The following is a 23531-nucleotide window of genomic DNA, read 5'->3' on the forward strand; positions in this document are numbered from 1 at the left end:
AGTGGTTTGGCTTTGTTCTAGAAACTGGAAAAAGGCCAGCAGAGCAGGAAGTAAGCGGTGTGAGGTAAGGCTGAGAATCTGGGAGGAGTGGTCCACAAAAAACATTGCGGGGGAGGTGAGAATTACTCTACAGCAATCGGGGCACCTGGGTGGCTCAGTTGGTTAAGCGTCCAACTGTGGCTCAGGTCATGATCTCCGGGTTCATGGGTTTGAGCCCCGCGTCAGGCTCTGTGTTGACAGCTTGGACCCTGGAGCCTGCTTTGGATTCTGTGTCTCTCTCTCTCTTGGCCTCTCCCCTGCTCACCCACTATCTCAAAAATAAATAAACATTAAAAAATTTAAAAAAACAAAAAAAACCCAAATCATTCTACAGCAATGGATGCCCCTGAAGGGCTTGAGGAGAGGAGATACAGGACCTTGGGAAGTTATTTTCTCCTGCTCTCTCTCACTGGCTTTGAATGTTTTTTATATAATGCTGACTACAGTTCTTTATGTTCACTGAAGAATAAGTATGGGAATGGGCCACCAGGGCAGAGTTTGAAACGTACAGGAATAAACTTCCTGGTGAAACTTCTGTCCCTGGAGAGTTTAGAGAGTGAAACTGAGCGTGTGTCACGCTTGCATCACAGATGTTCTGAATTCCATTAAAAGCTTACCTGAAATGAAATATAACTATTTTCCCAGAGTGTTGATGTTTTTTTCTCTCACTCTGAGTGTTTGGTATTATACAGTCTGACCCAAAGCCTGAGTTGGGTGAACGAATTTTTGTGCCAAAAAGTTCAAAAACTTAAAGTATTCACCTGCCCAAGAGTGGCAATGTCATCCAACCCTTAGAAAGCTCACATTGTTTGGTGCATATTGTGGTTGATCCATCAGGATAGAGGTCACTCGCTATTAAGAGGTAGGTATGGTATCTAAGTAGCTTCTAACCTACTTTTTCCAGCGGTTCTTAGGGTACCTGAGGACCCAGAAGAAAATAGCACCTAGGTCTCATGGATCAGAGAAGAGTTTCATCTGGGCTTTGTCAAGCCGAGAATATTACTGCCTTCTGTTGTAAGTCCCCAACCCGATTATGGAACACACTTTATGTCCGTCTTTGATTACAGAAAGAAACAAATTCCTATCTGTTAGTTTAAGCCTCAATATTGGCATAAGTCAGGAGCAGTCTCATCCCGTTGAGCCTATGTAGGAAATAACTAGAAAATAATACAATACAAAATCATATGATAATATATTATAAATAAATTTATAAACACAAAATAAAATAACCATAATTTTAAAAAATAACCACAATTTTTGATAAATTTAGGATTTAGACGAGAAACGCTTGGGGGTATAAAATCTATTGTTGAAAAATATTACGTTTTGGAATTGTATTGAACTTCTTGCATGTTTACTGAAGGGCAGTTGACACACAATGTTACAGTAGTTGCAGGTGTAGACACAGTGATCCCACAAGTCTATAGTTACGCTATGCTCACATGTATAGCTGCTGTCACTCTACAGTGTTATTATAATACCACTGACTCTGTTCCCTGTGTGGTACCTTTTATCCCTGTGATGTATTCATTCCATAACTGGAAGACTGTATCTCCCCCTACCCTTCACCCATTTTGCCCATTTCCCAGCCCCCCTCCCTCTGGCAACCATCAGTTTGGTCTCACAATTTATGAGTCTGTTTCTGCTTTTCGTTTGTTTCCTCATTTGTTTTATTTTTTCAGATTCCACACACAAGTTAAATCCTATGGTATTTGTCTTTCTCTACCTGACTTGTTTCACTTAGTGTAATACTCTCTAGGTCCACTCATGTTGTTGCAAAGGGCAAGATCCTATTTTTAAAAATTTTCTATGTTTTTATTTATTTTTGATAAATGAAATAAATAAATAAAATTCTTCTTTTTTTTGAGTGTGTGTGTGTGTGTGTGTGTGTGAGAGAGAGAGAGAGAGAGAGAGCACAAGTGGGTGAGGGGCAGAGAGAGAGAGGGAGACACAGAATCTGAAGCAGGCTCCAGGCTCTGAGCTGTCAGCACAGAGCCCAATGAGGGACTTGAACTCGTGACCCACAAGATTATGACCTGAGCTGAAGTCCAACGCTTAACCTGCTGAGCCACCCAGGAGTCCCTAGATACTATTCTTTTTAATGTCTGAGTAATATTCCCATGCGTGGTGTATGCATGTGTGCATCACACCTTTATCCATTCATCTATCATGGACACTTGGGCTGCTTCCGTAATAACTGTATTGCACCTAACTTTTTCTTTGACTACTAAGAACACTGCACTTTCACGGACAACTTTCTGCATTCACTGTTGTTCAGCTCTGGGTTAACAGTAAAAGTTAAAAGCCTGAACCACGTCTCTACAAAGTACAGTATCCTGGGAAGCTTTGCTGATTTTAATTAAAAAAAAAAAAAATCCCAGATATCTTGCTTTAAAAAAACATCTTTTTCTTATATATCAGAAAAGCAGAAGAAAGAAAGAAATCAGGTTAATGAATCATCCTGGCTTACTGGATCCCACTTGGTAGAATTTAAACTTAAAAACACAGCAAAACACATTTCAGTTACCTTATGTCAATCATAGAAGTTTTGTGATTTCCGAAACATCAAAGAGCACTTACCTGTACACGGTCCTAACCACAAAGCGGGAAAAAAAATGACGTGCTCAGGAGAAGTGATCTTATTTTAGAAACACTGCCGCTTTCTAGACCCTGTTCTTTCCGAGCAGACCCTTCCGGGGAGTCCGGTATAAAGCGCCGTGGTCACCGCCGGCCCCGGCGTTGGCCCCTGTTAAAGGGCGGCAGGTCCGTGCGGGCGAGGGTGCTGCGCGGGGTCACTGGCGCCCAAAGAAGGCTCCGAGCTGTGGGTTCCACTCAAAGCCACCACTGTCACACTTCCTCCGCCTCCCTGCCACCCGCGCAATGGAAAGTGTGAAACGCTCGGTCCTGCAAACTTGACTCAGAAGCAGGCGCGCGGCGGGCTGCGGCGAGTTTCTCCGGGGGCTCGCGGCGCAGACCCCCAGGCCGAGCCAGCGCGACACCCGGCCGGCGGACGAGCCGGTCGGCGCTGCGCCGTCTGCGGAACCGGCCCGGGAACGTCCGCGTCCCGCACGGGGCGGCCCCGCCGCCACCGACCTACCTGCGCATCCCGACGGCGCGGCCGCGAACAGCAGCAGCGGCGGCAGCAGCAGCTGCAGGGCCGCGCGCCCGGGCGCCTGGACCCCTCTGGCCGCCGCCCTCGCTGGGGGTCGGCGGGCCCACATGGGCGGCGGGGCTGGGTCACATCCCCGCGGGCGTCCCGCAGCCTCCCGCGGCCCCCTCGAGCCGCGGCCTCCGTCGGCGCCCGGCACCCACCGTTCGGGCTGCGCGCGGCGCTCACGGTGGCCCGGCGCCCAGGGAGGCGGTGCCGCGGCCGCGCCCCACCCGCGTCCCGCCCCAGCCCAGCCGCCTGCGCGATCTCCAGTCCCCAGGCACGCAGCGCCGAGAGCCTGACCGAGCTTCCAGGGCCCCAACCAGCGAGGGCACTGGTGCAGGGAGGACCTCACTCCGGGGAGGAGAGTGAGGGCGGCGCAGGGAAGAGGGGTTCTGGTGTTCGGGCCTGACTGTGACATTCCTCTGAATGTGAACTGTGGGAGTTCAGTACCGGAAGAATGAGATGGACGTTCATCTCTCAACATACCGCCAGGCACTCTGCCATGCATTGTATTTGATTTCACGCAGTCCCCACCACCCGCAACTAGGTACTGTCCCATTGTACAGAAGAGGAAAGGGAAGGACGACGTATCTGCTTGAATGAAGTCTCCAGGCTTGTCAGCAGTGGCCTGCAGATGTCCACACAGGCCGGGTTCTAGGTTCCAGGCTCTTCATAACGGGATGGGGGGGGGGGGGTTGAAATTAAGAAACGTGTGCAGGGGCGCCGGGGATGGCCCAGTCCGTTAAGCCTCACACTCTGGATTTTCACTCAGGTCCTGATCTCAGGGTTGGTGACATGGAACACCCTGCGGACTCTGCTGACAGTGCGGGGCCTGCTTGGGATTCTCTCTCTGCACCCGCACCCCGACCCCCACCCTTCCCCTGCTCTCGCTCTCGGAAAATAAATAAATAAAAAATTAAAAAAAAAAAAGTGTGTTAACATAGTTGAAGTAGTATAAAGAAACCCTGAGAGCCAGTCTCAGCTCTGGTCCTTAAGAGGAAGTTGTAAAGGCTGGGAGATATACCCAGATGTACCAAATTAGATCCCTAAATTTAGATCAACTACCTCCATCCTAGGAAAAAGAATCTAAAGTAATTGAAAAGAAAGAAGTCTTTTTGCTGGGAGGAAGTGAGAGGTCGGCCAGGATTTTCAGAGTTCTCTAAATATGTTACTTCCTTCTCCCCGAAAGACTTGGAAACAGAGGCTAACAAAATCCAGGTCAGATCGTCCCTTTGGCTGGGACTTCGGCCATGTGATGCAGAAGCTGGGACTCCACATAAACGTTTGTCAGCCAGGTCCTTTAGGCTCAGCCAATAGGGGGCGCTGGAGGCATGCTGGCAGCCAGGGGAGGAGCCAAGGGGCCGGGCTTCCTATTGGCTGTTCTTGTCCACACTGCCCCACCGTGTCCCTTCACCCCAGCAGGAGCTTCTGGTTCCACACTCCCAGAATCAGCCTCGTTCTGCCCCCACAGAGATTCCAGCAATGGGCTGACAGTGCCCATTCTCAGAAGCCAGAGCTCCAGTTTCCGGGGTTCCTTTTCCAGGATGTAACCCCCACATCTTCCCTTTGTTCTTTCTGCCCTGGGTGCTGAAGTTGCTTTTGTAGTTACTTTCACTGCCTCAGTCTGAGAATCCCCCCTTTTACATTTTTAGTTCTCCAATATCTGTTTCATCAATTCTACAGAGCACATTTTTTTTTTTTTTTCCTGTTAAAATAACTGGTATGGTTTCTGATCTCCTGGCTTGGGTCTTACTGATTCAGTAAGATTTAGGAAGGACCGAACACTTTAGGAAGGACTCCATGTGAGCAGGACATCATCAGCATTGTTGTGAGTTGCTGTTGTTCTTATTATCCACAAATTATATTAGTATAGCTTCATCCTTATTTTAAGTCTTGTGAGTTAATGTGACATATATTTGCCACAAAAGTATTTTGGGCCAAATGATTTTTGGTATCTAAGGTTTAGGACTTGTATGCGTTTCTGTTCAAATATGAATCATTTGTGGCCCTAAAGGGGCTAATGCAGAAAGGTACTAGCCCTTCCCTTCTTAACTTGAGCAGTAACACTTCGTTGTTTCTCCACTAGGAAGTGGAAATGAGTAGGGGTCCTTCCCCCTCATAAGCGGGCTACCCTTTGTGAACCAACAGCCTTCTGTACATCTGCCTTCCCTCTGGCCCTTCTCAGGTTCCCCTTTGCACTTAGCAGCATGTCGGGATCTCACTGGTTTCCTACCTGTTATCAAATTCACCACTCAGTTGATGCCTGTGGTTTTTGTATGATGAGTGTGACCTAAAAAAATTGCTGAGTGTTCAGTTGATGTTTCCCATGCATTAAATTAAAGAGTGTAGTCATGACTCCTTTTGTTTTTACCCATGACCTGGAACTCAACTTAGGGAGTTTCCTTTGTACCTTCAAATTCTTACCCTCTTACCCACCCTGTGAAAATCAGGAAGAGACGGTCCAGTACCCTCCCAGTCGAAATCTTCCCAGTCAAAATAAATCCTAGTACATCCTTCAGATGATTTTTGAAATGACTCAACACATCCAAACTGGTATTTTCTTCTACTCATGAAGATTACAACCTTTCTGGGTTTTTTTTCCCTTTGGTGCTTTATTTCTTTTATTAAGTTTTTTATTTTAATCCCAGTATAGTTAATACACAGTGTTATATTAGTTTCAGGTGTACAATATAGTAATTCAACAATTCATTGCATTACTCAGTGCTCATCATGGTAGGTGTGCTTTTTTTTTTTTTTTTAATGTTTTTTTTTTTTTCAACGTTTATTTATTTTTGGGACAGAGAGAGACAGAGCATGAATGGGGGAGGGGCAGAGAGAGAGGGAGACACAGAATCGGAAACAGGCTCCAGGCTCTGAGCCATCAGCCCAGAGCCCGGCGCCGGGCTCGAACTCACGGACCGCGAGATCGTGACCTGGCTGAAGTCGGAAGCTTAACCGACTGCGCCACCCAGGCGCCCCGTTGGTAGGTGTGCTTTTAATCCCCACCCCCCACCCACCCCCACCTCCCCCACCTCCCCTTTGGTAACCGTCAGTTTGTTCTCTATAGTTAAGAGTCTGTTTCTTGGTTTGTCTCTTTCTTTTCTCCTTTACTCATTGGTCTTGTTTCTTAAATTACACATATGGGTGAAATCGTATGTCATTTGTCTTTGACTGACTTATTTTGCTTAGCATTATACCCTCTAAATCCATTCATGTTGTTGCAAATGGCAAGATTTCATTCTTTTTTTTATGGCCGAATAATATTCCAGTGTGTGTGTGTGTGTGTGTGTGTGTGTGTGTGTGTGTGTGTATGCCACATTTTTTTTCATCCATTAATCTATCAATGGACACTTGGACTGCTTCCATAATTTGGCTATTGTAAATAATGCTAATAAACATAGAGGCCCATGTATACTTTTTTTAATTCAATTTTTTTAATGTTTATTTTTGAGAGAGAGAGCACACGAGAGAAACAGAGACAGAACGTAAGCAGGGGAGGGGCAGAGAGAGAGGGACACACAGAATCAGAAGCAGGCTCCAGGCTCTGCGCTGTCAGAACAGAGCCCGATGTGGGGCTTGAACTCATGAACCATGAGATCATGACCTGAGCCGAAGTCGGACACTTAATCGACTGACTCACCCAGGTGCCTCTGCTTGTATCCCTTTGAATTAGTGTTTTTGTACTTTGGGGACAAATACCCAGTAGTGTGATTACTGGATTGTAGGGTAGTTCTATTTTTAACTTTTTTGAGGAAGCTCCATACTGTCTTCCACGGTGGCTGCACCAGTTTGCATTCCCACCAACAGTGCACAAAGGTTCCTTTATCCCACGTCCTCGCCAACACTTGTTGCTTCTTGTGTTTTTGATTTCAGCCTCTCTGGCAGTGTGAGGTGATAGCTCACTGTAGTTTTGATTTGCATTTCTCTGCTGTTGCATGATGTTGAACATCTCTTCATGTGTCTGTTGGCCACCTGTGTGTCTTCTCTGGAGAAATATCTAGATGACAATCCTTCTTGCCATGATTTACCACCCACCGAGATCTTAATTTTGTGGAGTCTGATGTATGGGATTTTAGGCTTTCTGATCAGCATGGCTATAAATCAATACCCTGCACCCTCAACCCTAGAGCTAATACTACAAACAAAAATACAAACTTTTTCTATTCCAGTTGAACTCCTAAATAGTTTCCAGGGATGATACATCATCAGCACTATCAGCACCCTTAGGTGAAGTTATTGAATTCTTACCTTGAGCTAGGTAGTATGCTAAGAATTTTACACTTACCACCTTACAACAATGCTATGAGTTAGTCACATTACCCTGAATTACAAAATGAGGAAACATGCTTGGACAGGTTGTTCACTTAATAAACGACAGAACTGGGATCTGAAGCCTGGTTAATCTAATTTCAAAGTCTGTGTTTGTAATGACTTCCTTAGATGCCTCTGCACTTAAGAAAATAAAGCAAATACATTTACCAGGTGAACTGCAAAATAACTCACATACGAAGATGTATACTTACTAATTTATGGAAAATGCAGCATTGGTGTGATTTCCATATTGTAAACTACATTGTGAATGGAAACAGATGCCCGTTTTTTGAACACTCAAGTATGGCCAGGGGCAGGTCCAGAACGTACTAAGAATCCAAAAGTAAACCTGAAGGTTAGAGGGCAGGCCAATTTGGGGGGAAAGGAGGAAAGGAGAGAGTCCGGGGGAGATAGTAAGCATCCAGGACTAAGGAGATTTCTGAAATCCTTTTAGTCTACTCTGCTGTTCTCTGTGGATATTTGGGACCCCTGACAATGTTTACATTATGCTGTCTGCTCAAATCTAAATAATATCAAATAGTTAAAATCTTATGGAATCCTATCTCATCAGATCTTCCTCCAATTCTTTCAAAAAAATTTTTGAGAAGTGGTCCATGCATTAAGATTTTTTGTAGTTGTTAAGTATAATACACATACAGAAAAATGCACCAAGATAGATGTTACAGTTCAATGAGTTATCACTAAGGGAATACGTTGGTAAGCATCACCCAAGTCAAGAAATAGAACAATAGTAACTCTACATGGGCTGTCCTCTTACCCCTTCTCTTCTCCCCAAAATAATTCAGTGTGCATTCCATTGTATCTGGCTTCTCTTACTCAACATTATGCTGAGAATTATCTGTTACTGCCTGTAGCTTTAGTGCAACACTATAAAGTTATCCATTATGTAACTATACTATAATTTATTTATGCATTTTATTTTGATGACATTTAGATTGTTTCCAGTTTGCAGCTATTGGCAATAGTGCTTCTTGGAACATTTTTTTTTTTTTTCTGGAACATTCTTATTTGTGTCTCTTGCCTAGGTGTACATATTTCTGGCAGGTACATACCCAGAAGTGTAATTACTAAATCATAAGACAGACATAATTTTTGCTTGATAATGCCAAGCCTGCTTTCCAAAGTGGTTATAACAATTTACACTGCCATCAGCAGCAAATGACATTGAGAACTTTTTCATAAGTTTATTAGCCATTTTGGATATACTCTGTGTCAAGGATCTGCTCCTGTTTCTTACCTATTTTTTTTATATCATCTCTTTTATGTTATTTTTGTTTGGAGAAATTTGTTACGTATTCTGAATATTAAGCCTTTGGAAGTTATATATTATATAAATATTTCTCCCCTTATTGTGGTTTGCTTTTTTACTCTCTCAATAGAGTAATAAAAGTCCTTAAATGTAATATAGTATAATTTACCAATGATTTCTCTTATGGTCATTGTTTTTTGTGTCCTGTTTAAAAAATGTTATTCTGCCCTAAGATCATGAAGATATTCTTCTAAGTTCTTTCCTGAAAGCTTTATTGCTTTATTTTTCACATGTAAAATTATGATCTGCCTCGAATTGATTTTTATATATGATTTAAACTGGGGGGGGGGCGCCTGGGTGGCGCAGTCGGTTAAGCGTCCGACTTCAGCCAGGTCACGATCTCGCGGTCCGTGAGTTCGAGCCCCGCGTGGGGCTCTGGGCTGATGGCTCAGAGCCTGGAGCCTGTTTCCGATTCTGTGTCTCCCTCTCTCTCTGCCTCTCCCCCGTTCATGCTCTGTCTCTCTCTGTCCCAAAAAAAATAAATAAATGTTGAAAAAAAAATAAAATAAAATAAACTAGGGGTTCAAATTTTATTTTTTATATGAGTCTGACTGTCCTGGCACCATTTACTGAAAAATCATCCTTTCCCTAAAGCATCATCTTCTTCATAAACTAAATGTCGTTCATTAATGCATCTGTTTATAGACTCTGTTCAATTGGTCTCTTTGTCTATTATTTTGCCAAATCCTACACTACTTTAATTATTTTATTTTTTTTCCTTTCAGTCCCTCTACTTTGTTCTTATTTGAGTACCTTGACTATTTTTTGCCCTTTGTATTTCCATGGAAATTTTAGAATCACTTGTTAATTCCCACAAAACAACTGGATGAGGGTTTGTTTTTTAACGTTTTTTTTTAAAATTAAAATCATAACACACATAAAATAAGGTGCTTAAAGCACACTAATCTTAACTTTTCATACATGCACAACCATGTTCCTGACCTGAGATCAAAATCTAGAGTATTTTCAGCACTCCAGAAGATTCCCTCCTGCTGCTTCTCATATACCTCCCAACAGGAACTCACTGTTTTGACTCTCATTACCATCTGATTAGTTTTGACTGTTCTTGACCTTGTTATTAGGAGAACCATACAGTATGTATTCTTCTGTGTCTGGCTTTTTTTGTTCAACATAATGTCTTTGAGATTCTTTCATGTTGTCCCATGTTTGAGTAGTTTTGTTTTGTTTTGTTTTGTTTTGTTTTTAATTGCTAGGAGTGTTCCATGATAAGTTGTTAATGTCTGTTCATTTTTATGCCAAAAGCAAATACCAGGTTTCCAGGGCAGAGATCAGAGTTATTAGTATTACCTACAGCAATAACTGCGTCTGTTCCCTCGCTCCATTTCTCTCTCTCTCTTCTGGGGAGACGTGGTGAGAGCTAGGTGGGTTCTATGCATGCACTACAGGAGAGGAAACCCAATATTATTATAATCTGGAAGCTTAGATTGACGACACACTGCTTAGCTGCTGTCCTGTCTTTCTGAGAGAGGGAGAGAAACTCTTTGTCTCTAAGGTTAACAAATACTTTGGAGAGTAAATGAATTCTTTCAGGAAGGCAAAGGGGAAAGTCCCTACCTTGGACCGCAAACATTTGGCTCTGGAGGAGGTAAGTCTTATCATCTTCTGAATGAGAACATATGGCTCCAGGTCTAACCCCCTTGCAATTGTAAGGAGCAGATGAGTCAAGGAAGAGGAGACATTCTATGGTGTGCCTTTTTCCTTTGCTTAAGAAGACAGACTGTCCAGAAGTTGAAAATATTCATGGATCACTGTTTCCCTGACATTCCGTCATATGAATTTACCACATTTGATTTGTCCATTCTTCTGTTGATGGGCCTTTGGGTTATTGCTTGTTATTGGGTTGTAAGGGTCCTTTATGTATTGTGGATATCAGATATGTATGTTGCAAATATTTTCTCCCAGTTCATGGCTTGCCTTTTAGTTTTTACAATCATGTCTGCAAGAGCAAAATTTGTAATTTTGAGAAAGTCTATTTTTTCAATCTTTTCCTTTATGGTTGTGTTTTGGTGTCTCATCTTCAGAAATCTTTGTGTATTCCAAAGTTGAAAATGTTTTCTAGAAATTTTGTAGTTTTACCTTTTACAATTCAATCCACAATACACTGTAAGTTAGTTTTTATGGATGGTATCAGGAAAAAGTAGAGATTAATTCTTTATCTCAGGCAGCTGTCCTTTATTTCTGTGCTATTTGTTGAAAAGATTTTCAGTCCACGTGAAATTGCTTCGGTCACTTTTTTTTTTGGAAATCTGTTGACCATATGTGTATGGGTCTATTTCTGGATCTCTATTCTTCTCATTGGTCTATTTGTTTATTTTGAGACGAATACCACATTAAAAAAAATAAACTTTTTTGTTTTTATTTATGGACTTTTGTACAGAAAATTTGCAAAGGCAGTACAAGGAATTTGCATACTTCTCACCCAGTTACATTACCACAGTAAATTTTCTAAACTAAGCAAGTCACACTGGCATATTACTGTTCAGTAAACTTCAGACTGGATTTGGATTTCTCTGATTTTTTTTCCATTGCTGTTCCAGGATCCAGTGTAGGGTACCATGTTGACTTGTTTCCTCAGTCTCCTCTGGTCTGTGATACTTTGTCAATTTTTCTGTGTTTTGCATGACCATGGCGGTCTTAAGGAGTACTGGCCACGTATCCTGTAGACTGAAAAAATATCTATGGGTAAATATTAATGTGAGAGTTTAGCAGGGTTCCTAGACATGAATTCAATTTCCAAAAAACAATTGCATGTCTACACACCAACTAGTAGAATGTATAAAATTCTAATGAGTGACATCAAAGAATATTTTTCTAGACAGAGAAGCGTAGATTGTGGTTATGGGTTGAGAAATCAATATCTGTTAAAATTAGGTCATAGATACAATGCAATACCAATGAAAATTTTAACAGATTTTTGTGAAAGGTGATTATAAAAGTCTTGACAAGGTGATTATAAAATTCATGTCAAATCTCAAAGGTCCAGAATTAATAAAGACATCTTTCCAAAAGTTCAGATCAGAGGACTTGCCCTTTCACGTGTGAAGAGTTATTATAAAGGTACAGTAAGATCATGTGGTAGAATAAAGGATCAATGAAACCGTCTATGGAGTCTAGCATTCACACACATTTGATAAAAGAGAATATTTTAGATGAGTGGGGAAAGAATGGGATTTTCAGTGGATGGTTCTGGGAAAATTGGTATCAGCAGGTTTGTTTCTTCTGAGAGGGGGAGTAAAGGGGAATCTGTTTCAGGCATCTCCCCTAAGCTTCTGGTGGTTTGCTGGTAATCTTTGGTGTTCCATGGCTTGTAGATACATGACCCCAATCTGTTAACCTTGTGCCACATCACCTACAAAAATAATTTGAGGTGGCTTAAAGAAAGAGCTGTTATAGGTTAAATGATGTCCCCTCCCCAGTTCTCAGAAAATGAACTAATTTGGAAATAAGGTTGTTGCAGATGTGAATTAGTTAAGTTCAGATAAGTTCATACGGGAGGAGGATGTGTCTTTAATCCAATATAACTGGCGTCCTTATAAAAAGGAGAAATTTGGATGCAAACATGCACACAGGGAGAAGGCCATATGAACATAAAGGCACAGATTGGGGTCACGCATCTACAAGCCATAGAACACCAGAGGTTACCAGTAAACCACCAGAAGTTTAGGGGAGATGCCTGGAAGAGATTCCCCCTCATTCCCCCTCTCAGAAGAAACAAACCTGCTGATACCTTGATTTTAGACTTCTAGCTTCTGGAACCAAGAGATAACAAATTGATGTCATTTAACCCACCTTTGTGACGGCAGCACTAACAAACTAATCCAAGAGCTGTGAAGGCAAAGCCAAAAAAGATTTTAGAAGACAGCATAGTAGAGTATCTATATCAACTTAGAGGAGGAAAGCATTTCTTAAGCATAGAAAGCATTAACTATAAACAAAAAAATTGATAAGTTTGACTACATTAAAATTAAGAATTTCTGCTCATCAAAAGGCAATGAAAGAGAGTTAAGAGACAAGCTACAAATTGGAAGACTATATATGCGCCATATGTAGCATAATGTATCATATATATTATATAGAATATATATTATATATACATATATTCTGTATACATATATGTATATTATATATAATACATATACATATTATATACATATATACAAATATACATATACATATATTCATATATACATATACATATATACATATATTCATATATACATATACATATATTATATACATATATAATACATATACATATTATATATAATATACATGTATGTATACAGAATATATGTATATATATTTCTGGATACTAAACAATTTTCATTTAATTTCAAAGAACACTTTTCACTAAGAGATTTGTGATGTTGTTTTGGTCATTTCTTTTCTATTCTGAGGTTCAGAATTACTGTGGAAAATGGAACACTAGTCCTAGAAGAAACAATAGCTTCTGATAGGGTTTATAAACACCCACAGAAGTTATGTTCATCAGTACCATAACGAATGGTGGCAATAAAGAAGATGAAAATTCTTGAAAATATTGAATGACCTTGGCATTTATGATCACCAGAAAGTTCTCAATGCAACAACTGTTGGTGTAATAAGTCCAGCCGGTGGTTGCACCTGCTGGGAATGCTAATTAGCTAGAGTATGTTAAAAGAAACCAAAGACTCCTCTTTTCTGGTATGGAAAGTCAAAGCACAACACTAATAATTTGCTTTAGTCCAAATCCAGAGGTAGTCTGACTTTACTTGGTAGTAGCATAGTTCCCTCTGCTGGGTAATTTAGGGAATTCAGATCTGAAGACTTTTTTAGGTTGGCACATAGCTCATTGCAGAGTTTTTATTTCAAAAGGAAAGACCAAGATAATACTGAAGAAGAATGAAACTGGACAAGTTACACCAAGATATCAAAGCTTACTGCAAAGCTCTAAATTAGTAACTTAGAATTCATTAAAATTAACAACTGCTGTTCATCAAAAATACTGTTAGAGAGTGAAAGAGAAGCAGAAGATATTTGCAACATATACGTATGTGGAATGAATGCAGAAAATATGAATAACCCCTACAGACCGATGAGAAAAAGGTAGACCACCCAATATAAAAAGGGGCAAAAGTTTTAACAGGTACTTTAACAAAAAAAAGCGAGTAAAATGACAACAGGCCTTTAAACATCAGCCTCATCAGTCATCAGGGCAACACAAACTAAAAGCGCAACGGGATACTAATACCTTCCCGATATGATGGTTAAATGATACCCAGTGTTGGTGAAAAGTTAAAGCAACCAGGACTCTCATATATTGTTGGTGCAAGTGTTAAATTGGTATAGCTACCTTGGAAAACTGTTTAGCAAAACTGCTTCTAAAAAGGACTGGGTTCAGGGATAGATGATCTGTGTAGTTGCACAGGGCCAGAAGCTCAGCAGAGCTCTATTGCATGGTTTAATGCCCTGCTGGCCACATCTTGAAATTCTGGATGATTTTCTCTTTAAACGTGTTCTTGTTTGTCTGTTTGTGTTTTGTTTTGCTTTGTTTTTGGTAAGTGAAGTCTTGTCGCGAGTAGGGACCATGCACCTGAGCAGGGAGGTAGCTATAGCCTGTGGGTCTGCCACTGTTCTTTGCTGCCTCAGTCACCTACAGCATAACACCATGCCCGCGAGCACCAAATTCTGTGCAGCCCACGCCTGAGCGATCACTCAAAGGAGTACAGGGTGCATGGGTGCTGCTGACATCCCCAAGGAGTCTCGTTTCCACCAGAACCAGAACTTGCCCTGAATGTAGAAAGAAGGCAGTGCTGTTTTCAGAAACATGAAAAACCAAAGAATCCTGTCATATCCTTTCTTACTGATGTCACTTCCCTGCATTAGCCAAACACATATGCAACAAATAAGAACATGGGAGGAAAGGAAAAGATACGGCAACCTACAGTTCTTTATTCTTTTAGTCCTTCTTTCTCACCAGTAGGCGGAGGGTAGGAAGTGTTGGTATAATGTGCACATACCAAGAAACAAAATAAAAATATCTGATTTAGGGGGTGCCTGGGTGGCTCAGTCGGTTAAGCTTCTGACTTCGGCTCAGGTCATGGTTCGTGGGTTTGAGCCCCAGCGTCAGCTTCTGTGCTGACTGCACAGAACCTGGAGCCTGCTTTGGATTCTGCGTCTCCCCCTCTCTCTGCCCCTCCCCTGCTCACGCTCTGTCTGTCTCATTCTCTCTAGCTTGAAAATGAATGAACATTAAAAAAAAATCTGATTTACAAAATGGAAGAACATAAGGGAAGGAAAACAAAAATAATTTAAAAACAGGGACAAAACATAAGAGACTCTTAAATATAGATAACAAACTGAGAGTTTCTGGAGGGTTCGTGGGTAGGGGGATGGGCTAAATGGGCAAGGGGCATTAAGGAAGGCACTTGTTGGGATGAGCACTGGGTGTTATATGTAGGGGATGAATCACTGGAAGCTACTCCTGAAATCATTATTGCACTATATGTTAACGAACTTGGATGTAAATTTAAAAATTTATGTATCTGATTTAGTTCAATGCAGCATTTTCAGTGTTCTGTTAAGAATGGAATCCGTATGCACGTACAGCTACGAAATACAAACTGTGTAATTGCAGTGATTCTCATACAGATGAAATGCTTTTACATTTGCATTTAAAACTACCAATGAACAGTATAACGGGGAATGGTGAAATCCATGCTAATATCTGAACGTTTTAATTTTTCTTTACTTAAAGTGACATTAAATGGCAAATTAAAGAACACAACAAGTTGAGAGAGATCGTGGAAAAGAGGAAAGAGTTTTATGTTTTAGTACCTCGGATGGCAATTTCCCCTTACCTTTTAAGCAAGAAGCCTTGCATTTTCATTTTGCACTGAGCCCTGCAGATTATGTAGCTGGCCCAGTTTATGAATCAGTAATTTTAATCCTGGAGACGTACTCAACAAAAATGAATGCTTACTTTTGCCAAAAGACACGTATGAGAATGTTAGTAACAGATTTATTCATAATAACCCCAACTGAAAAATAACCCAAAAGTTTACCAACAGTAGAACATATCAACCGTATATGTATATATCTATACTAGAATACTAGCATACTAACAATACTGGCAATAATACTAGCAATGAAAACAGATTATTGCAACAAACAGCAATATGAGTGAATCTGACAGATGTGATGTTGAACAAAAGAAGTCAGACATAAAAAGAATATATACTCTGTGATTTCATTTATGAGTTCAAAAAACAGACTAAATACATGCATAATGACAGGCAGAATAATGATTACCTTTTGGGGGTTGTGAGAGGGAGGGAAAAAGAGAGACTTCTGAGGAGCTGGGAATGTTTTATATGTTAACCTGGATGGTAGGTAAATTTATGCGTATGTAACATATGTAAAAATTAAGCCAGTTGAACCCTTAAAGATATGTATAAATCACGCCTCAAAAAGAGGGAAAAGGAATAAATTATCTTTCTCAAAATTGTGTCCTTATTATATACCACGATAATTGTGAAACTTTCTGCCCTGCGTGCGTGTGAGACAGAGAGATACAGAGAGAGACAGACAGACAGAGGTAATGCCCTTAGCTACCACTGGGTGGCTTATTGTTCCTGTTCCTGTTGAGTGCACTTGGGTAAGAGACCTAAGGAAGCATGTATCTGTCTACATTCCCGACTGTTTGCCTTTTCATTGACATAAACTGTTTGTAAGTAGTGGGTTTTGTTATTATAGGGCACTATTTTATTTTAGGTCTGAATTCCTGATTCGAAGATCGCCTGTAATTAACTTTTGCACTCTTCTGTCTAAAGTGTGCAAGTTGAGTTTAGGCTCATAGCTTAGGCATTCATGTATAATTGCTTTCCTGTATAATTATTTTTATTATACTGATGATCTCATTTTCTTTAAAAAGTTTATTTATGGGGCGCCTGCGTGGCTCAGTCGGTTGAGCGTCCGACTTCGTCTCAGGTCATGATCTCACGGTTGGTGAGTTCAAGCCCCGCGTCGGGCTCTGTGCAGACAGCTCGCAGCCTGGACCCTACTTCGGATTCTGTGTCTCCCTCTCTCTCTCTGCCCCTCCCCAGCTTGTACTCTGTCTCTCCCTCTCTCAAAAATAAATAAACATTAAAAAAATTTTTTTTAATGTTTATTTATTTATACTTGAGAGAGAGAGAGCCTGAATGGGGAAGGGGCAGAGAGAGAGAGGGAGACAGAGAATCCCAAGCAGGCTCTGAACTGTCAGCACAGAGCCCAATGAGGGGCTTGAACTCATGAACCAGGAGATCATGACCTGAGCTGAGGTCGGTTGCTTAGCCAACTGAGCCACCCAGGCGCCCCGTGATGATCCCATTTTTAATTTTCTCTAGAATCTTGATTTCATATGACAGTTATTTTTATCACTTGCTTTTTTCTATGTTTGGAATGTTCCTCCTCTGACAAACACATTATCTGACCCTTAATTTCAGGGTGCTGCTCAAATGTGCTCAGAGAGACCTTGTATGATTACCATGCCAAATAACATCAATCCCCTTGTCAGATTCTATGTTCTTACCTTTTTTCTCTTGTTTCTTTTCCCCCCTCCTTCCTTCCTTCCTTCCTTCCTTCCTTCCGCCCTCCCTCCCTCCCTCCTTCTTCTTCTCTTTCTTTCTTTCTTTCTTTCAGCACTTAAGATGACTTGAAATGTCCATATATGTATGTATATTACTGTCTTGTCTTCTCCAGTAAGAATGTAATCTCCAAAAGGGTAAGAATTCTTCTGTTGCTCACTGCTTGGCACCTAGTAGGTACATGATGACCATCTGTTGAAGGAATGACAAAGCTTGGTCTCAAAACCAAGAACAAATATAATTTTGGAATTTTACATTTTCTCATCTGGTGAACATTAACATCTCTTAAATTTTTGATGCAATTTAAAACATTGCAGCTCTGGAGAGATGAATGATTAGGCCGAAAGAAAAACCCAGAAATGAAGAAAGATAAATATGATTGGTAGAACCCTGTTGGTCTGAAATGGGAATCTTCCTGGAGTTTCAGAGGGTTCCGAGGTTGGAAGGACAAAGCAGAAGTGAGCATCTAGGGAGAAGAGTGAGCCTCATCCTCGTGTGCACTGCACGCACGTCAGAAATGCACCCCGCTCGCCACTGGATGTCACTGTTCGCTCACGCTCTGGAGTGGGGTGTCCTCCCCAGTCCCTCTGTGCATGAATATGTAATGTGTTCGTTTACAACCGTGACAGAGGGCACGGACTCACCTGTGCAGGCTTCCTCAATATGGGACCACTTACTGTTCCTCCATAAAATTGATGTTCGGTTCTGAGCAGCACAGAAAGGTGTAGAAGACGTGAGGTATCTCGAGGGCGGCTCTCCACTTGGGTCTCAGCCTTACAGCCAGGCTCAGGAGCAGGAACGCAGCTGCCAGGAGGAACAGAAGTGCCATTTATCTTTCATTCAAGAGTGACTGACTCTTCTACAGGCCCAGACTTGGAAGCAAGGACAAGGAGTTATTCGGGTTTCACAACTGGTTTAGATTACATTCGAAGATAACTCTAAGATCCTTCCATTAAAACAAAACAAAACAAAACAAAACAGGAAATGACAAGTAGGGCTTAATGAGTAGGTTATGTCAGAACACGACAGTTGCTCTCACTTTGAAAGAACTTCTTAACAGCTTGAGGTTACAGCTTGACTCAAAAGTGTATCTTCAGCCAGTCCCATTAAGCTGTTCAACCGAAGACATTACGTGTTTGCCTCCCATACTTATCCACACATAGAAACAATAAAGTAGGCAAGTTGCTACAGCCTTCTGACCCACTGCTTCCCTCCTGCCCCTTTAAGCCTATACTTATATTTATCCTTCATATCAAGGTATAAATATAGGCATTTGCTACACCCCCATTAGGAGTATTTCCTTTAAAACTCACTTATTCAATTTTTCAACAACTATTTATTGAGTACCACCTTCTAAGACTGAGCACTGTTTTAAGAGCTGGGGACACAGCAGTGACAAAGGACATTAAGTCTCTGTTAACAGTGGAGCCCACCTTCTAGTGTCTAAACAGAGATTAAAATCTTAAACTAAAGGGAAATGGCCCAGGTTGTTTCTGTTGACGTCAACCAGTAAGTGGAGATGCGTTGGCCTTCCCATCACCCGAGAGGGTGGTTTGACAGCTCGGTGAGTGAAGAAGGCTCTAGAGAGAATCACAGCATCCCAGCATGGGCCACTCCATCTACCTTCATGAGTGCACGGACTCACTGCACAGGCCTCTTCACAATGTGGGATCACTTACTGTTCCTGCACAAAATTGACTTTGGGTTCTTGAGCAGTGCAGACAGCCTTTCCTCCTGTACATTTTCGTTCTCTCCAGTCAGTTCACAAATAGCAGAAGAGATTTTTCCTTTTTTAAGGCAAATCTCTGCTTGTAGCTTTCTTGCTTCAAACCCTTCAGTGGTTTATCATCACTCTTTTTTTTTTTAAATTTTTTTTTTCAACGTTTATTTATTTTTGGGACAGAGAGAGACAGAGCATGAACGGGGGAGGGGCAGAGAGAGAGGGAGACACAGAATCGGAAACAGGCTCCAGGCTCTGAGCCATCAGCCCAGAGCCTGACGCGGGGCTCGAACTCACGGACCGCGAGATCGTGACCTGGCTGAAGTCGGTCGCTTAACCGACTGCACCACCCAGGCGCCCCTATCATCACTCTTAAGATAACAACAGTCTCTGCTGTGCTGTGACTTGTCCCCTGCCTTTGCCTCCAGCCTCATCTGGTTCCTTTCTTCCCCTATTTCATTTCCACTCTCTAGAGATTTATCGGCCACTCTCAGTTCCCCTCAGTGCCAGGCACGTTTCTGTACCAAAGGTTCTGTAGATGCTATTTCCTTTGTCTGGATGGCTCTTTTGTAACCATTCTTCCCCCTCACACACATACCCCTTAGTGTTGGCTTGAACTCCAGTCACTTCTGCAGTGAAGTCTGTCTCCCTCGATGAGTCAGGTTTCCCCTATTCCGTAGTCCTGATAACAGGGATGCCCACTGCACCTCTCAGATGCCTGAGCCTGTGCACTGCCTTTCCTGTCATCCTATCCCAGTTCACCGTCACTGAACCCTTTGACAGTTGACCCATACAATGTACCAGGGTATCAGTTTTCTACTTACCACCCTTGGTGGGGTCCTCATTGCCAGCTGGCCAGTGGGCAATCTAGCTCCAAAATCCCATATCAGAGTCTACTTCCCGGAAACCATTGCTGTAACCAAGTGTCTTTAGTTGGGTCCTCTGGAAAGAGCTCTGAAATGGAGACGTATGGTTGGTTGTTTATTGGTGAATGCACCAAGGATCGACACTGGTGATGGACTGAGGAAAGCAGTCTGGGTAAAGTGGGGCTGAGGTGTGATGTAGTTGTAACAGAAGCTTCAGCCAGCCCCATCAGGGGCTCTGGAGCCGGGAGGGCCCTTTACGGTTGTCGCAATTGAAGCAAGGGGCTGCTGGGCTTTGTAACTCTACCTCCGTGAGTCACTGGCGGGGGGGGGGGGGGGGGGGGCGGGGGGCAGCTGCTCCAGAGGGAAGCATAAACTTGGGTAAGGCAGCTTCTTTCAGCCAAGAACAGTTCCCTGGGAAGGACACACCTATGACAGCCAACACCTCTGGCAGCAGAAAAAGGAATATCTCAGTCTGAAGTGTAGATCTGGTTGGTACAGTGTGATATCCATTCTGGCAACATAGCCAGGCTTTTCACACATGGGGCTTTAAGAAAAGCCCCATGGGCTCTTTTTTCACACATGGGGCTTTAAGAAAAGCCCATTGATGGGCTCTTTCATTTCTGTGAAACACAAACCTGCTTCCCTGAGCTGATCCTGCTTTGTTACTCTCTTTGCTTTTAGGGTCCATCTTTGTTGACTTATTATCTCTGCCTTTTATTGTTTTGAACCTAGAGCACAAGTTTCCCTGGTAGAAAAGGAAAACTTGACTAGAAAGCTTTCTATATACCAGACACAGTGCTGGGTACTTTAGGTATGTCCTCTTTTCAAACACTAAGCTTTATTAGTGTTTTCTCCCAAACTCTGTTGAACCCTTAACTACCTCTTTGTTTCCCCATTTTATTTCTGAGATTTTCGTAAAGGTGTTCTAAAATTTCACTTTGAAATGAAATCTTCTAGTGGTAGTGTATACACTAGATGCAGTAATAAGATGAAAACTAGCCAAAAAGTGGCAAAAGGTATTTTACCATTATATTTAATATATTATGAATTACTTCATCATTTTTTAAGTTGCTAAAACTGATGCATCCTTACTACTTAACATGAACTTTGCCATAGCAAGAACTTTTAATATCTGCCTTATACGTTTTTGTATGTACATTATCTGCAGATTTCTGCAAACAATAATTGCAAACAGGAATGGATTTTTAAATGAATGATTCCACAGCTCTCCAGAAGCATGCTAAATCCTATGCCGTGCATTCTATAATTCTGAATGGGACATTTATTTCTAGCCCCTTGTAGTCCCAACTGTGTAGTGAAAATTGAAATGTATATCACCTGGATTGCCATAATATTCTTTTGTCTATTGACCTAATATTTTTAAAAACTTTGGATCATTATATATATATTTTTCTTTTTCATTTTTAGAAAGAGAAAGCATATGCAAGCGGGAGAGAGGGGCAGAGGGAGAGAGAGAGAATCTAAGCAGGCTCCAGACTCAGTGCGGAGACCTACCCGGGGCTTGATCCCGTCACATGATCCCATGATCCTGAGATTATGACCTGAGCCCAAATCAAGAGTCCCCTAGATCGTTATATGGTGATCTTAGAGTCTGCTCACTATTTTTAGCTGTGTTTCCATATGAACCAGCTATTCCAATATTCAGTCTAATGGGATTAGCACAGGATGAGAGGTAGCCCTGGTGACCAGAATCTAGTGTGGGTTCTAGAATGAGCCTCTGTGTTCTCTTATGTGAAAAAGAGCTAATGTTTATATCAGATAGTGCTGTGAGATCAGCTAAGAAAACCTATGTAGAAGAGCTTTGAAAACAGTGAGATTTTAAAATCTTGTTATTATTACTAAAAAGAAACATATAAGGAGAAAGAAATGTAAAATACACTAATTGACTGTGTGCTGTGTACCAGGTACTTTATACAGATTATTTCACAACTATGCTAAGGGGCAGGTATTATCATTCCCATTTTAAGGATGAGAACACTGAGGCAGAAAGAGCTTAAATAACCTCTTAAGGCCACTGACTAGTAAGTGTCTGAACCATGATTAACGCTTAGTTTAGGATTCCAAGCCCCGCCTTTCGTTCGCTTCACCAAAGTTGGTTTTCAATTAATTGTGTATAATCTGTGCAGATCGGTTTACTACTGTAAGTTTTTCCATCCCTTCTCCCGCCCATCTCTTTCCTAGTCATCTCCAGTAGTGCTCCTTGAAATCTCACGGAGGCAGTGGGTTACGATGTAAAATCTCTTGCTTTGGGCATTGCGGTTTACCTTGTCTCTCATATTTGTTTTAGCTCAAGAAATCTGAACTCGAGAATGCATATTACCACTGCTAGTCATGTGTATCTTTCTATATCTAATTTCAGTCCTTGGAGGGAAGAAATTGGTTTGAGGATGCATCTCACAGGTCAGTTCCAGAAGGTCAGGAGGTGCAAATGAGCTGAGCTGTTGATTCAGCTGAAGTAATTCTGATGAGCACATGCTTGCATGCGGGTCTATAATGTGGTTCATCTCCATAAAATCCCAAGCTTTATGGGTTTGAAAGCATTAACTCATGTCTTAGGAACATCCCACATAGATTATTATAATTCTTGGTATGCTGCCTGACCATCTGCTTACCTACAGGAATTACAATCAGATAGAATGGCCCCGCTCAAATCTAGGCTCAGAAAAGAAATATGAGAATACCTGAGTCTTTTTGTTTTGTCGAAACAGCACTATTTTTGTACACCCTGCCCAGCATGATAATAAAAAGTATGTTAACTTGGGATTTTTTCTTGCTTCAAATTGATTAGACTAGGACCGTAAAGTTCTTTCTCCTCCTCTTGTGTTTTTTTTTTTTTTATGAGAATGTATCAACGATCTCATGCAGCATGCCTGTAAATTAGTGATATTTAAATGCTTGTTGCCTTGTATTCTACAAAGGTGTCTACCTAATTTCCATTTGCAGATTTAGCTGAATCACAGGGAAAAAATTTACAGCAGCTCTATTGGGTCACCTAGGCATGGTTTTAGTGGAAGAAAGGAAAAATGTGAAGCGGAATGAGCAGATTCTCTTTATTTCCTTTACCTCTGATAATGAAATATTAATTTTTTATGCACTTTGATAGCTAAATGACTATCAGATAGTTACTTAGATAGCTAAGTGACAGGAAAAACTCAGCATACTCCAGCAAAGAGTTGGTAGGACCTAAAGAATGTCATGGTTATTAAGACTATAATGAGGGGTGCCTGGGTGGCTCAATCGGCTGATGAGGGGCGCCTGGGTGGCTCAGTCAGCCAAGCATCCGACTTCAGCTCAGGTCATGATCTCACAGTTTGTGGGTTTGAGCCCCGCATTGGGCTCTGTGCTGACAGCTTGGAGCCTGGAGCCTGGAGCCTGCTTCGGATTCTGTGTCTCCCTCTCTTTCTGCCCTTCCTCTGCTCATGGCTTGTGCTCTCTCTCTCTCTCTCTCTCTCAAAAATGAATAAAC

At 41.7% G+C, this 23531-nt stretch overlaps 1 protein-coding gene and 2 long non-coding RNA genes across 6 annotated transcripts in view; all 3 read right to left on the reverse strand.

Moving 5' to 3' along the window:
* The window catches only part of IL20RA (interleukin 20 receptor subunit alpha), a 36730-nt gene extending 33360 nt beyond the window's left edge, over nucleotides 1–3370 (reverse strand). Inside the window, exon 1 of one of the 4 annotated variants that reach the window (XM_045499769.1) lies at nucleotides 3137–3370. In XM_045499769.1, the coding sequence (XP_045355725.1) occupies nucleotides 3137–3260 (124 nt within the window). In that variant the 5' untranslated portion in view covers nucleotides 3261–3370. Of the gene's footprint in view, nucleotides 1–2619; nucleotides 2786–3136 lie in introns of those variants that run through there. The other 3 variants (XM_045499768.1, XM_045499770.1, XM_045499772.1) reach the window with 3 other exon arrangements.
* A 7822-nt stretch (nucleotides 3371–11192) lies between these two features.
* On the reverse strand, nucleotides 11193–17448 carry LOC123609065. The gene is made up of 3 exons (XR_006717596.1): nucleotides 17404–17448; nucleotides 12642–12677; nucleotides 11193–11509 (listed from the first exon to the last, which is right to left on the reverse strand). It is a non-coding gene; the product is annotated as an uncharacterized LOC123609065 (long non-coding RNA).
* Nucleotides 17449–17503: 55 nt separating this feature from the next.
* LOC123609064 lies at nucleotides 17504–22792 on the reverse strand. The gene is made up of 4 exons (XR_006717595.1): nucleotides 21560–22792; nucleotides 20003–20132; nucleotides 18103–18330; nucleotides 17504–17650 (listed from the first exon to the last, which is right to left on the reverse strand). It is a non-coding gene; the product is annotated as an uncharacterized LOC123609064 (long non-coding RNA).
* Between the last annotated feature and the right edge of the window lie 739 nt (nucleotides 22793–23531).

Source organism: Leopardus geoffroyi, chromosome B2, assembly GCF_018350155.1.
Source record: "Leopardus geoffroyi isolate Oge1 chromosome B2, O.geoffroyi_Oge1_pat1.0, whole genome shotgun sequence".
In the NCBI taxonomy this organism is placed as follows: domain Eukaryota; kingdom Metazoa; phylum Chordata; class Mammalia; order Carnivora; family Felidae; genus Leopardus; species Leopardus geoffroyi.